Raw genomic sequence first — 17,814 nt, forward strand, 5'->3', positions numbered from 1 at the left:
CTAAGATGTTTATAGTAACTATATGAGATTGATGTAGTCATCCATTTCCCTTTTCTTACAACGTCCGGAGGCCAATCAGAACGCGCCATGTCATTTTTTTACTCTGTACCAGTGCTTGATACCACTCCGTACCAAATGACATAGCATGTTCTAATTGGTCTCCGGATCGTCCGATATCTGCACAGAATAATTTCTCCTTATGTGTCATCTCTAATTAGTAATTACTCAAATTTTGCAACAGGCCTCTGCATTTACCCATCATATATTCTACAAGTCATATCCTAATAAAATACATTTATATGATGATAAAATAAATTTACACATATAAAATTAAATAAAAAACCTCAGTAGTCGTAGTTGATGTGCAGCAAAAGCGATGCAACCATCAGAATGCTTCATAATGGAACCCTTATTTAAGAGTAAGGAAGCAAATATGAAGCTCCTCTACCAATTCTAGCAAGCCCAATGCATCAATAGTTCATAACATAGAGCATCAGCAATATCCCCCTATAACAACCGAAACTCTTAACTATCAAAATATTATCCGCTTTGGCCTAAGAGCCTCATAATTTTATCTTGTTGGTATAACTTTCCAGTAAGTCACCCATCCTAAAATTACTTCGAAATGAACATGCTTAACTACAGAATTTCTTAATGAAATTCCAACCACACAACAAAAGACGCCTCAATGTTTAAGAGTTTAACTTTCACTTAAGAGGTTTCACACCCACAGCTTAGTGTTGACAACAATCAATATTTAAAGTTTGGGTAAAGCACCTAGCTTCTTAAAATTTATCTTTATGAAGTAACAACCGTCATCCACATTACATTAAAATCATGATGGAAACATTATTTTCTTATTCCATGTAAAAGAAAAACTAAGCGCAGCAATAACCAATAACAACATCAAGGAAGCCTTTACGATCACCCAAAAAAAAACATCAAAAAATAGCACAGCTATCCTTACAATTTTAACACTACCAAGCGTGCAATAAAGAAAGATCAAAAGGAAAAAATACTTGGTTTTGCCAGAGAGATATATATAAGAACGAGCGAGATATCTTCATCTTAAATCCTTGAGGTTCTCTTCCACAAGCCACAGCTTCTTCTGAATAACGAGGATGGCCTCTCCATCTTCTGGACTGGAATTTGGCTGTGCGTCCACAACTGCAAGAGATTTCCAATGCAGTGCTGATAAGTACTTGGTAATCAAGTCGATAACAGCCCGAGAATCCCGAATGATAATGAAGCCAGTGGGCCTAAGAATGCGATCCATCTCAAGGAGCAGATCCTCAGCACTGCATCCCTTTTTCTCAATGCTTGAGAAGAGGGTCCATGCATGAAGGAGATCATAAGTACGAGGATAAGTTGAGAATGATTCACACCTGAAAAGGATGAGATCATTCATTACTCACAAGTTGTCCAAAAAAAACTCTTTTTTTTGGGGGGGGGGATGTTTACATACATAACACCTATATACCATATAAAACCCCTCTTTTAATCCATTCTACCATTCTGTTTAAACCTTCCGTCAAAAATCACTATTAGCGACTGTCTTCCCCATCAATGGCATCCTTTCACAGTGAATACAAGTATCTCATCACTTCAATGGAGTGGTAGAATAAAAGGAAAGGGTGGTTTTAGGTGGTATATTTGTAAATATAAAAGTTTAGGTGTTAAATACGCATTTTCAATAGTTTTAGGTATTATATATGTAAAAAAGATTTTTTTTTTTTCATTTTTTCAAGTTCGACGGTATTCGATCTGATCATGGACTCGAGTTAGATTAGTTTCTATAGGCTGGTATATTTATAGGAAAAAGCATTGATAAAAGAGCTGAGAGTATGGAGCGTACCAATCATGCACAGTGCCTATGAGGCCTCTATCATAGATAATTTTAAGTGAGCTTGGCCCATCATGCGGCACAACGTTCATAACCCAAACATCCTTGTCCTTCAGAGCGGCTGCAAATGATCCCAAGTTTGCCTTCATGTCCATCACGTTTCTTATAGTGTTTGTTGTTACTTTAGGGCCTAATAGATTCCAATAATTATGAACTCTCTGCTGCCAATCCTCCTGCAGCACATGCAATACAACAAATTAAATAATTGTGCAATGGCACCAAAATTTGTGTATCTTGACAATAATTAAAAGGTGCCTATATGCAAAGTATAAAGTAGAGAATATCATACAGGAAGGTTTACTAGAGTATTTCTAAGCTTTAAGAAACTATAGCAAAAGTGTTGCAGAAGCATATAAATTACCAGGTCCTTTACAAAACTTTCTGCAGCATAACCAAGATCGGCGAGCCTTGGAGGAGGGGTAGTAAGTCGAGCAGGCCATGGAGCCAATCCACTACCTTTATCTTTATGATGCTCTGTAAAAACCAAGCGTCGTTATTCTCAATATAAGGTTTCAGGAGAATAATGTTATGATTGAATTTGAAGAAATTTTAGCATACTTAGATAGGTGAATAAAAGAAAATTGCAACTCTGGATAGAGAGTTCAAATCTTCAAATACAATATAAATAACAAAACAGCATGATGATTTTTGGTTCTGACATCTATTAAATTTGTACTCAATGGATATGGTCATTCAAACATGTTACCAAAAAATTTGAGGCATATCTTTTCTTAGTTATTATGGAGTATGATTTTAATCTGTTTTAAATCTGGCAGAAAACTCCATATAGGAAATGATACCATATGAGGTTTACCAAAGAGCTGATGAAGCAAATTTAGACAGAGTTCTAAACAAAAAGTTCAATTTCTTATGATATTATCAACTGGGGGACATTTGTAGAACTCTATTCAACGGACCACGTTTATATTATGTCATGCTTTTTACTGATGATATTCTTCTTGTTGATAAGACTAGAGAGGGAGCTGAAGGTAAACTTGAAGTATGGAGGTCAACCTTAGAGTCCAAACGTTTTCGCTTGAGTAGATCTAAAATTGAATATATGGAGTGAAATTTTAGTAGTAATAGACCTAATGGGGGGGTTGAGACTTTGGGCGATCAAGTCATTAATAAGAGCACACGTTTTAGGTATCTTGGATCTATTGTTCAGAGTGATGGTGAAATAGATAGAGATATTATCAGTAGAATTCAAGTTGGACGGTTGAAGTGGAGGAATGAATCGAGCTTGTTGTGTGATAGAAAGGTACCCCTCAAACTTAAGAGAAAATTCTATAAGATGGTGAGACCTGCAATGTTATATGGTGCAGAATGTTGGCCATTAAAAGAGAAGCATAATACTAAGTTGAGCGTTGCAGAAACGAGGATACTGTTATGCCGGTCCAGCTTGGACCGGCTCTACCTGGACCGGCCCAGCCGGTCCAGTTCTATAAGCGACGGACGCAGAGGAGCCGCGCGGAAGAGAGAGGGAGCCACGGAGTGGGGTCCACTTGCAATTCAAACATGGGTTAAGTGTTTTTGGAGGGAGAAGGAAGGGTAGAGTAGTCCTTTTGCTTTTAATTTGAATTAGATTGTATTAATAGGGAGTTATGAGGGGATTAGGTTTTCATCTTGATTTTGAATGAGTTTTGTCTTCTAGGTTTTCTTGCTTGGGCTCTTGGCGTTGCCGGAGATTGTTGGAGAGTTGTTCTTCGTCTCGAATTGAAGAACATTGTATCTTGCTTTGGTTTTGTTTGTCTACTAGTGGAATACAATTGTTACTATTGTTTTCCCAACGTTTTCTCCCTATTTTCTCAGATTTTCCATTGTTTGGTGGCTGTTTTCTATTGAAAACAGCGGAATAATTGTGTTTTGGCGAAGATCCGATAGGAATCACTTGGAATATTCAAGTGGTCTCTATCAGATACTCAGGTGGATGAGTGGCTTTACCCTTAGAGACAGGATACGAAATGAGCATATACGTGAAAAGGATGGAGTAGCTCCAATGGAAGATAAGATTAGAGAAGGTCGCCTTAGATGGTTTGGTCACATAAAACATCAGCCTTTTGATTACCCGGTTAGGAAAAGTAGAGGTATTAGATTTGACTTATATTAAGAAAGGTAGAGACAAGACTAAAAAGACTTGGTTAGAAAATATTAGAAATGATCTTTCTTTATTAGATTTAAACGAGATTTTGACTTTTAACATGACACAATGGAGAAAAAAGATTCATATAGCCAACCCCACGTAGTAGGACAAAAGCTTGATGTTGTTGTTATTGTTGTGGTAGGCTTGTAGCGGTGGAGTCCATATGCATTGGATCTAAATTATGGACTACCACAACCTTTTAGAATTATTGTTGCTTCTCTCATTCATCTGATTGATTTGGTCAAATTCACCTAGTTCAAGTCATTCATGCTACAAGATTCAACTTGGTTTGGTCCAATTCACATGGGTTATGCACAAGACAATTTGAACTTTTTGCTGCCCCAAATAGATTTTGGCAACAATCTAGACCTGATTGATCATGAACTCCAAATAAACATAAATCAACTTTACAATATTCCTAAATACATAAACTGCCACATTCATTCTATTGGGTCTCCATGTGTAACTTGACAGACTAATGAACTAGGCAACCGACGTAGCTATATTATGTAATAACAACTACTCGTTGCAAGCTCAACAGATAAGCTTTAGAGTGGAGACAGGATAGTTCATCACAGACTTACCATGCCCAGATGTTCCTAACCATTCATGAATAACCACAATTATGTATCAAGTCAGAAGAATCATGGACTCTAGGTGTTACTAATTTAAATCTTTATTGCTCGTTGCTTGGCATTTTAAGAAATCATTTAAACCTAATAATACTCCGCGGGAAGAAAAGATTCCTTGAGTATGACCGTTAGTAAAGTAGCATGAAATATGAAAAAGAAAAAGGCTGGATAGTAAATCAGATAAGATCTGAAACAATTTGGTGATTGCACAAGCTGCTTTATAGGTTCACGTGCCAATTGGCCAACCATTTTGAGTAGTATAAGGAAAATGCTATTCTAAGGATCAATTAGAAAGATCACCAGCATCTTGTCATAAAAACACTGACATCATGAAAAGTAAATGAGGCGAAAATCCATACCAGCATCAAAAACTAACGTAACGGACACCAAAGAAACAAGAATCAACTGCAAACTCAAAAACAATCAGAACCGAAAAAGATTCATTCTAATACTTTATAAAAAGCTCGGAATGGAAGTTTTTTTATTAATGTAAAGTAATATTATGACCGCCAAGCACTCAAAAGCTAAAAACGCTCCATAATGTGTTCACGCAAGAGAAATCTACAACCTAAAAATGGTTTTTCTTATCTGCAACTTTAATTAGCATAGATAAAGTATACCGCCAGTCATATATGCTAAAAGGGCAATTTTTTTCAATGGAAAAACATCAGTATGAGGGACAAACATATAGAAACCCCTAGAACTGGCTATCCAAATAGGAGACATTCAACCAAGAGGTAGCATAGATTGAGCTAATTTAAAACTACAAGCAAATTTTAGAACTTCAAAATAGTAAAATGAACAAAGTCTGTGAATATAAAGATAGAAACTACAAATATAACAATATCTCATAGAGTACTCACGTTCAGAGTAAGGAGTAATGCAAGCCTCCATTTTGACATCCCAAACTGCATCTGCATCATCATCAGATCTGCACAAAGGAGGCTTTGTACCTGGCGCTCTATCCATGTAACAATCATTAGTTAGAGGTTTGACCCAAATAACTGTCTGGTTTTGCTTTGCAGCAATTTTCCAACACATGCGATCTACAAGTGTGCTCATTTCTCTCCATATTTTTAGATCCTCTTCATCCTGTGCATATGCTTCAGGTGATGAATAAACAAAAAAACCACCTGGTCTCAGTAGTCTATCTAGCTCAAGTAGAAGGATCCCATCTCTTTGAAGCCAATCTATCCTACAACGGGAACAATGAGCAAGTTCAAATGACCTGCTAGGGTAAGGCAATCTCCTTGTCCCTAAAACATCTAGGAAGGCTGGAATTCCTCTCTCTAAAGCAAACTGAATCTGGTTTTGGTGTACATCATTTGGAGCCAAAGACATTGTTAAGACATTAGAAGAGAGAAGATATCCTCCAAAACTTGCAACTCCACAACCAACATCCAGGACTGTTCTCAATCTTCCTTCATTGTTTATTACATTATTTGGGAACTTTAACATCTGTCAAATAAAACAAGATAAATTAGTTGTTCATTTTACTGTTCAGAACAAATAATAAACTTTGAAGGAGATTGTAAGGGATGATGAATTTCTTAACAATCTATAGACTACTAAACAATGGCTGCATGTGATAAATGAATCTCTAAATGTTAAAATATACAAAGGAAAAGCAAGCACAAAGACTTTCTAGGAGTTCAACCTCAAAAGCAGAAATAGGCATAAGAAGAAAGCAGCTTACATTTGCAATTGAGGCTATATATTTGTCAGCTCCGTAATGAAAATGGGTGCCACCACCGGGAAAATTTATCTTATCACCCTTCACCACCATCCAGTTCTGATCAGACTTCTCATGTGCAAGGTGAGTGTGAGGTATGTTTGCTTGCCAAACTTTATCTCGGCTTATTGGCCACTTTATTGGAATCTAACATATGTAGAGAAAAAGTAAAATTACAAGAACAAAAGATTGCTTTTTAATGGCAAAATCTTTGATAAGATGATGGATGTTTTATATAAATAGAAAGCACTGGTGACCTTGTAACCACGTGGAGGGGGGATCAAGCAATTGAAGCGTCTCTCAGGCTGTGGGCAATGCCTCTCGTAGTGCTCCATCAAGGACAAGTCCAGCTTCAATCGTGTTTGGTAAATTAGATTCCTATCCAAGCAAGGAATCAACTCCATGTGGCGATCATCACACACCTCCACAGAAGAGAAAAAAGAAATAATCAATTAAGTATTGAAGTTTTGTCGCTAATCATTAATCAAGCTAGAAACACAAGTCAATTATCAATGATGAAATTGGAGGTTCAAAAATCACTCACTGGGAAGCTCTTGGGTGTGATATGTTCAACTCCATCTTCTTGTCCAGAAGCAGATTCGTCTGTTTTTGTAGCATCTCCACCATCATTGCTACCCCAACCTAATGACCTTGAGAATTTGGTACCATAATCTAGAGCAGTGCTAGTATGATGCCCTCGATGACCACCAAAGTAGATGAATAGAAAACCTAAAATTAGCAGAATAACACAAATGGATGGTACCAGGTGCTTCTTTTGTCCTCCATCAACTCTTCCCCTCATTCTTCTTGGTGATAACAATGATCGCGTAGCTATTATGATAATATTTAATAGATCACAAAGGCAATTCGACACCACGTAACACACAAAATCAAAAAGATTCTAACAATGATCCACAACGACCATTGCTATCTCTACAAAGAAAGGATCTACTATATTCCCTCCCTAGAGGAATTTGAATCCTATACAAGCCAGAAGACGCCACCGTTGCAAAACAACCTAGCAAAAAGAAAAAGTATAGATTTCAGCAAACTGCAAAACTCAATCATTAACTATGAGCAAACCATGATATTCACCATAAAGCAGTAAAACTATGGCGCCAAAGCCACGGTACCTGAAGAAAAAAATATTTGAAGACGCAAATATGTTGTGCAAAACGAAAGAAACAAACAAGCAGATAACACAGCTTGTGGCATAAATTCCCAAAATAAACTCCGTCAAGAATAATCAGATCCGGATAAATCCATTAAATCAGCATGAATCCTGACTAGCATCAGGATTTGAAAGGAAAACAAGCTCATAACGCCAGTACAGATGATTCCACAATCTTTAAACAGATTATTTACGAAAAGATAGAAGTCCTCACCAAAGTTAGTTATTCTAAGCCCTAAAGAGCAGGTCAATCACATGAAATAAGTACACCTGCCAATTATAGAATGTACAGACAGCAGAGAATGATCGTGCCTCGGGGATCCGCTTTCCTAGTAGCGATGCCAAAAGGACGAAATAATAACCATAGAAACGAAAACTCATAATACATCGCAACTTGCCCCTCAAATCCAAATCCGAAAACATCTAAAACAACAAAATCGGGAATCACAATAAATGAACAATCAAAATTCCGCGTAAAAACTCAACAAACATAATCAGAAGACCTGCATTGTTTATAGCTTTGAAGCCAAAAACAAATACATGAATAACGAACATGGTTCCCAAGCAAGCTCACCGGAATCCTCTCAAATGCGAGGCAATCAAAAGGGAAAACAAGGTGAAATGGGACGCTTAAACATGACTAACTCACTCTCAAAAGATATTCAAGAACTGGATCAGATCTCGAGCAGCTTAGAAATCTGAAATCTTTGCGAAGCAAAAGTCGGAAGAACGAGCTGTCGGCCGATAGTGATTGCGAGTAAGAACAGATCTGAGCTATTCAGGATAATAGCGTTCTTTGGCAAGTGGATCAAATTAATTTCGCCGAGGTCTAAAAACTATGACCGATTTGCAATTATGCCTTTCGTTTAGAACGACCTGTCCCTTTTTTTTTGGTCTAAAAACTATGACCGATTTGCAATTATGCCTTTCGTTTAGAACGACCTGTCCCTTTTTTTTTTTTCCTGTCGGTTCTTAAAATACTTTCATTTTAAGTATTTAAAAAAAGGTTATTTTTTAAACTAAATATGGTATAAACTAAAATTAGCTAGTTAACTAACTAAAAAAAATAAACTGGTCAAAGTCGCCCATTTAGCGAGTGACTTGTTTTTTAAGTTCCCTTTTATCATCCATGATTCCGCCCTATTTTCGCATTTGGCTTCTCTATTTCTCGATCCGGCAACTGTTCAGCTCATTTCCTCACATATTCGACGAAAATATGTTTGGAGGCAAGATTTGAGGCATTTATTAATTTTTTTAAGTTATTATTATTATCCGTTTGTGGTTAACCTAAGTTAGGCAAAGTTTCTTTTAAGTTTATAAGATGGATTTAATCGTTTCCTTAATTTTTTTTTAAAAGGTTTAGTCATTTGAAATTTCATTGGCAAAAAAGAAAATAATGCTTTATGTTAAAATTTTTTGGCAATGTATTTGTAGGAGATCATGATATTTTAAGATATACATCTTTTGTTTGTGGAATGTGAATTTTATTTGTTTTTTCATATGATATTTAAGTGTAAAATTATTATGTATTTTTGAATTAGTTTTATATTAATTTAATTTGTAAACATTAAATATGTAATATTATATTCAATATTAATATATCATTTATGATAAATTATGGTTTTTTGTGAATGTTTTTGAGTTGTGAATAAGGTTATATTGGTTTATTGAAGGATTTGATTAGTGAAACGTAGTAGCGCAGTTATGTCTAGACGAGGAACGTCGTTTTGTTATTATGTGTGGCCGAGAGAATTGTCTTAAGATGATAAGCATGCATCAATGTATATTGGGGGCTGTTATTGTCCATTGCATGTGACAACTAACACAAAGTTAGAGCAGCTGAAGTTTAGGGTCCTAAAAACGCTCAAGTATGATACATTGAAGTACACAATGATGTTAGTTTGTTGTATGTCCTTAAGGAAAGAGTTTATAGCTTCGTTTGTGGAGGATGATGAGATATGTGAAATAGTGTTGTCGCACGATTTTAGTTTTATGTGGAGGTTGAAGAGATTAGCGCACATAGTAATGTTGATGAGATTATCACATCGCAAGTGCATTTAACATTCAGTTTGGAGGAAAGGATAGAAGGTGCTTCCATGATTCCATCAATCCAACCGCTATATACTAAGTTCTTCATTTAAATCTCTATCGAATGAAGTATAATGTTATGGATGTATAACTTTTGTTAACATACTTTTTTTTTTTTTTTTTTTTTGAGGACGTAATAAATTACAGTGATAATATTGGGTACCAAGTCTAAGAAGATTTTTCAATTCCAAGAGAGTTGATGGAAGGGATGTGTTACACTACGGAGGACTTGCAATTAAATTATATTAAAATATAAATATATACTTTAAATATATTTAATATTAATAATATGTTAATATGATTTAAATTTTTAATATTTTTTAAATTTTAAATATTAAATATAAAAAATTTATGATATTTATGTAAATCTTCATTAAATTTAATATAGGATTTTGAAAATTTTAAAAATATCTAAATCACAACAAAATAGAATTGAATAGACGAAATTGGCAATTTCATTTTTGATAAATTTTATATTTTATCTACCTTTGATATTTGATTTAATTTTATTTTAAATCACAATCATTTTAGAACTAGATTAAATTGTACGCATTTGAAAATGTGGCAAGATGAAACCAAGATGGCTAAAAAATTTGCCTTTGATAAATTTTATGACAACATTTAGCATAATTTTGAAAAGTTTCATTCAATGATAGAAACATTTCTCTTATTGAATAGATAATAATACCATTTGTTTATATTTTAGCTAATTATATTATTTGTCTTGAGTTTTTGGAGGCCATTTGGGATGCTTTTTTATATTTTAAATTTTAATTCTGTATATTTTAACATGAAATAATATATATTTGACATATTTAAATATGTTTTTGTTTTATTTATACCAGAAACAATCGTTTTTGATAATATTGGCTGTGCCAGGACGATGGTTAGTGGTTGTCACATCGACGGAGATGGTCAATAGTGATAATGATTAAAAAGCACACTAAATGGCCTATTCAGGATTTTTTTGTTCCTATTTTTATTTTTTCTTATGTTCTTTAAAACATGTTTGTTTTGTTTTATTTTTTATATTTTATTTTTTTAATAAAGTTATATCTTTAAGAAACATGCATAATTGTTTTTAAGTAATTTAAGTATTTTATAAACAAGTCATCATCATCACAGCAGCTAACCACCGTTTTCAACTGTTGTCATCTGGTGCTACCTTCGGTAACCATTGACGACCATTATTATCACCGCATAAATCAATGTAATCAATATTTAATAAAAAAAAAAAAACAAGGGCACATTGAAGTGTCTCAACATATCCCTTATTAGAAAAAATAATAATTATTATTGAGGTATTAGGATGAATGGGTCATCTCTATAGCCCAACTGTTTGGTCAATGGCCTAAAACTATGGCATGAAGCTTATGGGCATTCTTTCAACTCTCCTCATGCTTGATCAACACCTCACAAATGATTATTCATAGTGGAAGTTGATAGCTATGATGCACTTAAGAAAAGTGAATTGAGTTGTTTAAAAAGCCTTTCATTTTTTAAATTAGGCCAAATAATTAGAGAAGGTGTCGAACAACACAACAAATAAGATGTAAAGGAAGTCCCTATAAAAGTTAAAAGGGGAACATTTATCATTTCTATCATTCTATGAGGGGTCTTCCCCATTAGAGGGTCAAAATTTTTTAGGGAGGCTAAATTGGGAGAGGATAAGAAGCCTATTAGAAAGTAATCATTGGCTTCATTAGATTTTCTTTCCCAAAGCAAGAGGCATGAAGTTCAAAATAGTTTTTCTTAGGTTTATGTTGCTTCCTAGGAACCTTCTTCCCTGGTATAATTTAAGAAACTTAGGCTTTGTGAAACAAATGGTTTTTTTATTGTTTTATAAAATAGTTTGTTAATACAAAAGTAAAAAAAAAAAAAAAAACGTCATAAGTTGCTTTAAAAAGCAATAAAAAAACGTCTCAAAGCTGGAAGTCTGAGTCATGCCAATTCATTACATCATAAGATAACTTCATTAAAAACCTTTATAACTCACATTGCTTAATAAGTTAGAGGTGTCAAAAAATGACTCAATCCTAACCCAACAAAAAAATGGGACATGTTCGGGTTGACCCGTGAACCCATTTTTGACTTGAGAATGAATTGTTTAATATCTTTTTTTCTTGATTTTTTTTTTTTTGCTTGTAAGTATGATCTTTTTTTTAAGAAAATCAAATAACTTGAACTCTATAGTTGATAAATTATATAAAAAAAAATCAAAAATGGGTTAATGGTCGGGTTCTAGTCATTCGAGTTGCTAGTGTGTTGGGTTCATGTCTGTCTTTTTGACCCATTTATTAAGTGGGTTGGGTTCGAATTGATTGGACTTCAGTTGGTTCAATTTCAAGTTGGATCCCAACCTGACCCAGCAACCGTTTTGACACCCCTACGATAAGTTGTTTCCATACCCTATTTATATGGGGTATTGAATAAATTTCTTATTACTCTAAAGGTCTTCTTTCCCCTACTTAAGCCCATTGTTGCATGTATTTTCTTATATTTCAACTCATAACAAAACAAGTGGGTATACATATGAATAAATACACATATTAACTTCATGTGTAACGTAATTCAACTTTCTTGGCCAATGTACACTATCATCTCAATTTGTTCTCTCGGATGGTATACTAAATTATCTTTATCGACTAGTACACTTGATCATCTCAGCCAATTATATCACCCCTATATCTCATGAGTCAATAAACCTTAAAAATCAAAGTCAGGTATTTCTGCTCATACATCCATCCATGCAATATGAATTCTATTATATTTTGGTTTCTAGTTAATCACATAAAGGCCATGGATCTTTAAGACTATTATAAAACAATGCAAATGACTTTGAAGTTGATTTTCTCACTAGAAAACTTTTGTTTCCCTCATTAAAAATATATATATGTAGAAAAAAATTGTGATATATGTTGATATGTGTCTCTCAAGTTACCTCCACTCATATAAATCTTATAGTTATTATATAATTGTAAAAATTATTTATGCTTCACTAATAATATCCTCACTTTTTACATACTCTTGAGCATATCAAGCTCTTAAACACTATTTTAGCACAGCTTAATCCATATTTTACTATTCATATTTGGGATCATCTTCTTCTGGATCTCTTTAGAGAATGTCCCACATCTAAAGCTAAAAAACTTCCTATCATCACATCACACTCTCACCATGGTGCTTAAAAGACTTTGCTTCATTTGCATTTTTTTCCTTGAAAAAATGACATAGGCATGTCCACCTTGCTAGTTAATAACATTCAGCTCAAGACTATGTTTTTTTGTTGAACATAAGTAAATATATCATTTATTTTCACTATATGGATGCTCTCGATATTCTCCGTATCTCAAGATGTTCCATCTTGTTGCATATCTTTCTCATGGAGAACATTGTTTAATTTTAAGCTAGACACGCTTTCTTTTCACCATATCTCAGTAAAAGCACTAAAATGTCTACACATTTTCTTGTTAAAAAGAGTGATATTTGTGAGAAAGATGCTTTTATGGGATACAAAACATTTAAAGAGATATATAATGGGAACAAATGACATACACACATGTAAAGCTTGGATTAGTTGTGCAAAAGATAAATAAATAATGTCTCTATTTGCCACAAAAAATTTATAAAATATATTAGATAAATTTCATGAAACCAAGAAAAAAAATATATTTTTTTTAGTAGACTTCGTCCAATTTCTAATGTTTTTAATGAGTTGTTAAGAATAAGTGTTATTCTTATATCGATTTTTATTGTTGTGATGATTTTAGGGTTCATAGTAACAACCAGCGGTCCTTTTTCAAACATTCCTTTCATCAAATAGAATGATCATATACCAAATGCATTTATTTTTAAATATTCCTTTCACAACTACCCTTTCATTTCCTACCGAAATATCCACTGTGGAATCTGGATTCCTTCTCTCCTCTTTACCTCAAGAAGCATTATTTCTTCTCTATAAATATTAAGAAAAATAATGTATACTTTGGATTATATTATGTAGTGACAAGCCTTTTCTCAAACTTAATATGTTCATTACCTGATCTCTATGTTTTTTTCTTTTTTTCCAATTCCACAAAATTAGCTTCTTTCATGGCATCAAATATTTCCTCGACAGCACGTCTTCATGCCTATCAAAAGATCTCACCAATGCCATTGGATACCCCATTCTAGATCCCAACTACTACAAATGGCAACTAATAGACTAAAAACTTATCAAATCTCTTTACTCAAACATCTATGACTCTATCTTTCCTCTTATCCTAAGCCTCTAATCTATCGCTCATATTGAGCGAATCTAATAAGAAATGACCTTAATATATATATATATATATATTTCCTAGGTCATTCAACTCGTATCAAACTTGGCAACATTTTCATTAGAACATAACAATTTTTCAATATCTATTGGTGATTAAAGCTTTGGCAGACAACAACATTGCTGTCAATTTCCACATCAATAATGAAGATATTAATCTTTACACTTTAAATGGCCTACCATCATACGACCAATCTTTAAAAAATGATATCAACACAAAACTCGAACCAATTAGCCTAAATGGTCTAATTTTACTCTTATGTACTGAAGATATCAACATTGTGACCAAAAACATCAAGGAACATTACAATTCTTAGCTTGCTCTTGACACCTATCATGGCCAAAGTGCTCGAATTAGTTATGTGGATGTGGGAGAACCTCAAGTGATGTCTCTAAGAGGGGAGGCACACATTGATCTTTGACAGGGGAGATCGATCCTCATTTACCTTTGTGATTTGTTAAAATTATGAAAAAGGTGGACACAATACGATGATTTTATAACACCTATAAAGTTAGTGTATCGTTCTACCCATTTTGACCCAACTAGATTTAAGGTAATCCGTTAAATTTATGTATTTTAACACTTTTACATGTATCTGAAAATATTTTGAGAATTTGCATGTATTTTTTCGTGGGTCTTAGAAGTTTGTTCGAATGTTTAGAAAATATCTAAAAAATTTTCTCTAGGGCACCAGACCCTAAGCTCTCTGGAATTATAAAAAGAAAAATCAGTGGGACGGTGTTGGAGGTGGCGCTACGATGTTTCGATGTTGTGGGGCCCAAAGGGAGCGTTGTGGCTGAATTGTTGGGCATCACAACACTCAGCCTAAATTCTTTATTTAAATACTAATTTCACTAAAAGCCAATTTATTTATTCTTTAGGTCTACTGGCTAGTGAGACAGAGAGATAGATAGATATAACCTATTTGGGCTACTTCGGGTTTTTATAAGTTGAAGGTCCAGTTTTGAAAGTTATTTAGATCGAGATAGTGATATTTTGCCTATTATAGTTTTCAAAAATACGAAAATTTCTATAATTCTTTTATTTAATTTATATTTATGTAATTTAAAAATAAGAATAACTTTACACTAGAAAAATTTTTGTCGTGTAACTTTTTATATGTTATAGAGACAAATATTATGAATATTTAGATATTTTTCTAGAATTTTACACCAAAGATTTTTTTGAACTATGCTATTTTAATTTATTGGAAAATAATGTTTAATTAAAAAAATAATGTTATTGTACAATTAAAGTCTTTAAATAATATTATGAACAATCTTTGATAATTTGATTATATTTTGAAATAATGAAATTCTTTACAATAGTGTATAATGTTGCCTATCGTTAAGTCATTTTGACAATTTCTGAAATAATTTTGTTTACATTTTTGTTACTACAATGAAATGAGTTATGTTCTTATCTGATCGAATAATGTGATTTTGAGGAGATATGGGGTGGATGGAGTAAGTTCTTTTCTGATGTTTAATGTATATTATGGTGTTAGACATATTCTAGTATTGTATGCACACTCTATTTTGTTGTGGGCATTAGGTGATTTAAGAGTCATAATTCTCTGAATTCTATATGTTTAAAGGATAAATGCCATTTTTATTTTAATTATCTGATATGAGGTGCTTGTTTATTTATTTTTCTAGTATTATTATTTAAATTCATGAGAATCGCACCTACTGTTTTGCTCAACGCAATGATTTATTATGTTATTATTAATACTCAATTAAATACTTACTAAAATTAATTACTTAATATTCAATTTAATTGAAAATTTAGATTGGTAAATATGGCCTATTGAGCATGCTGAGCTATGTTAAATATGAAAATGCAATAAAATTAGTTTTGAGGAGAATCAAATAGTTAAAATTAAAATATTTGAAAAATAGAGATAGGATTAGAATCACCTGCAGTGATATGAGAAATTTCTATAAAAGCAGCAAAATGATCTGGTCGCTAAAAATTAGCTTTCTTCCCTTTACTCCGTTGTGTTGCAATTTAAACAGAAATTTAGATTTTTCTATTTTCAATTATTATTTTTTTTATAAATTCAGATTATTACATCTACCTCCTCCCACCCAACTTTCGAATATAAGAAATTCTAACAATCAACGCCTTATCAAAGCAATGAATAATTACTAGTGTCAATGGTCTTTGATAAGGTCTCCACCCTACTCCCATCATAATATTTTTCTACCTCATCTTCTTAATGTTCTCAAACTTTACACAATCTTCTATTCAAGGTCGGCTATCTCTTTGAACGTGGTTGATTACAATATTAAGTCCGGATATCTCAAAAATTATTCAAACTTGTACATTCTAATGTTCATCCCGATTCACTCTTTACAATGACATAAATAATATATATTATTTATATATTTCTTATTTATGCTAGATTTTTCCTATGATTCCAAATTCCAAAACTATAGTTAAAGTCATACAATTTCAAAAAACTAATTGAAAATAAGTTCAATTTTCGAATATTTTTTTTTGTTCTAATGGAAGGAGCGAATACAACTCACATACTATTCACAATCACCTGGAATCCTTCACCAAAATAGCTATCCATATACTCCTAAGCAAAATGGTACAGCGGAACACAAACATTTTGACATCATTGAAACCAGCATAACCTTTCTTACCATAGCACACATACCATATAATTTGTATGTTGATGAAATATTAAGCTTAAAAGAATGAGTCCTTATTTCAAGCTTTTATGTGCATTCACATCCGCAAGACTAAAATCAAATACTTTCTCAACCAAGCAACTTATGCAACATATATCTTAAAAATATTCAATGTATTAGACTATAAACTTGCACCCAACTCTTTACAGCCCAATATCAACCTTGATACTCCCCTTAATAATACTTTGATAATAGTTGTCTAACAAGAAAGTTTATTTAAATAATAATCATCCTCATTTACATAATTGTTAAAATAATTTCAAGATTCTAAGCCTTTGTTAGGGACCACTTTCTTACTGCTTCTTAAAGCAGCTTTCTAGTACAAAATTTTTAATTTTTGTTCTAAAAAGTTATTTTAAGAAACAGTAAAAAAACCGTCCCAAATGAAGCCTAAGTCTATCATCAAAACTTATATAAATCATAATAAGCAAACATGTCTAAACTCTATCTTAAATAAAACTATACACCAAAATTGTACATCTAAAATATCAAAACCCAAAGCTTATTTTCTTTCTACTTTAACCATTATTTTACCTGAAATAATATTTAATATAATAGAGTATGAGTAAAACTCAACAAAATAAACAATTTAAAAACAAAAAGTAATTAGCATAAAAGCTTTTTTCATATCTTATCTCATATGCCAATTGTATCCTTGTATAAGAAATGTCTACAATCAAGTTTAAAAGGCAGGTGATGAAATTTAGTTTATAATCAAGTTTATTTTTGATAATAGAATTTCAATAAAAACTACTTTTATCAAATTAAAAGTGCATATCTTATCTAATTGACAATATTGACGAAAAGCCCCTGAATCGACTATCTCAATAGTCAATATCATGGTCCCAAAACCTCTTTCGTTTGTAGACAATATTACATCAGGTTCTTACACATACATTGGCAATACACTTGCCTCATCGAGTGCACACAAACATAAAATCATTGCTCGTCCCTCCACCGAAGCAAAATATAAAACCCTCGCGCCTGCCACCACAGGCATCATTTGGTTACGTTGCCTCATTCACGAGTTCAATATTCCGGCTCCTCATCCCACTCCACTCTACTGTGATAATACCTCTGCCTTGGTGATCGATGACAAGCAAGTTTTTCATGAAGCACATTGA

General features: G+C 33.0%; 1 protein-coding gene across 3 annotated transcripts; it reads right to left on the minus strand.

The window, feature by feature from the left end:
• Positions 1 to 782: 782 nt before the first annotated feature.
• LOC110094963 (probable methyltransferase PMT3) lies at positions 783 to 8,448 on the minus strand. Of its 3 annotated transcripts, XM_028694524.1 has the most exons (9): positions 8,231 to 8,448; positions 7,506 to 7,543; positions 6,955 to 7,428; positions 6,668 to 6,832; positions 6,375 to 6,557; positions 5,542 to 6,136; positions 2,265 to 2,377; positions 1,856 to 2,076; positions 783 to 1,385 (listed from the first exon to the last, which is right to left on the minus strand). In XM_028694524.1, exons 3-9 carry the CDS (start codon positions 7,210 to 7,212, stop codon positions 1,064 to 1,066), a joined length of 1,857 nt encoding a protein of 618 aa, XP_028550357.1. In that variant the 5' UTR covers positions 7,213 to 7,428; positions 7,506 to 7,543; positions 8,231 to 8,448; the 3' UTR covers positions 783 to 1,063. The 3 variants fall into 3 exon arrangements, with proteins under 3 accessions (XP_028550357.1, XP_020675977.1, XP_020675978.1); XM_020820318.2 differs by lacking the exon at positions 7,506 to 7,543; XM_020820319.2 differs by lacking the exons at positions 7,506 to 7,543; positions 8,231 to 8,448 and adding an exon at positions 8,156 to 8,175.
• Between the last annotated feature and the right edge of the window lie 9,366 nt (positions 8,449 to 17,814).

Source organism: Dendrobium catenatum, unplaced genomic scaffold, assembly GCF_001605985.2.
Source record: "Dendrobium catenatum unplaced genomic scaffold, ASM160598v2 fragScaff_scaffold_501, whole genome shotgun sequence".
NCBI classification, from domain to species: domain Eukaryota; kingdom Viridiplantae; phylum Streptophyta; class Magnoliopsida; order Asparagales; family Orchidaceae; genus Dendrobium; species Dendrobium catenatum.

Excerpts from the sequence above, each read along its gene's own strand:
- LOC110094963 (XM_020820318.2), bottom strand. The coding sequence starts at position 7,212 with ATGAGGGGAAGAGTTGATGGAGGACAAAAGAAGCACCTGGTACCATCC. Across the intron at positions 6,833-6,954 it reads TCACACCCAAGAGCTTCCCA|GTGTGTGATGATCGCCACAT; the intron begins GTGAGTGATTTT and ends TCTTCTGTGGAG. Across the intron at positions 6,558-6,667 it reads CCCCTCCACGTGGTTACAAG|ATTCCAATAAAGTGGCCAAT; the intron begins GTCACCAGTGCT and ends TACATATGTTAG.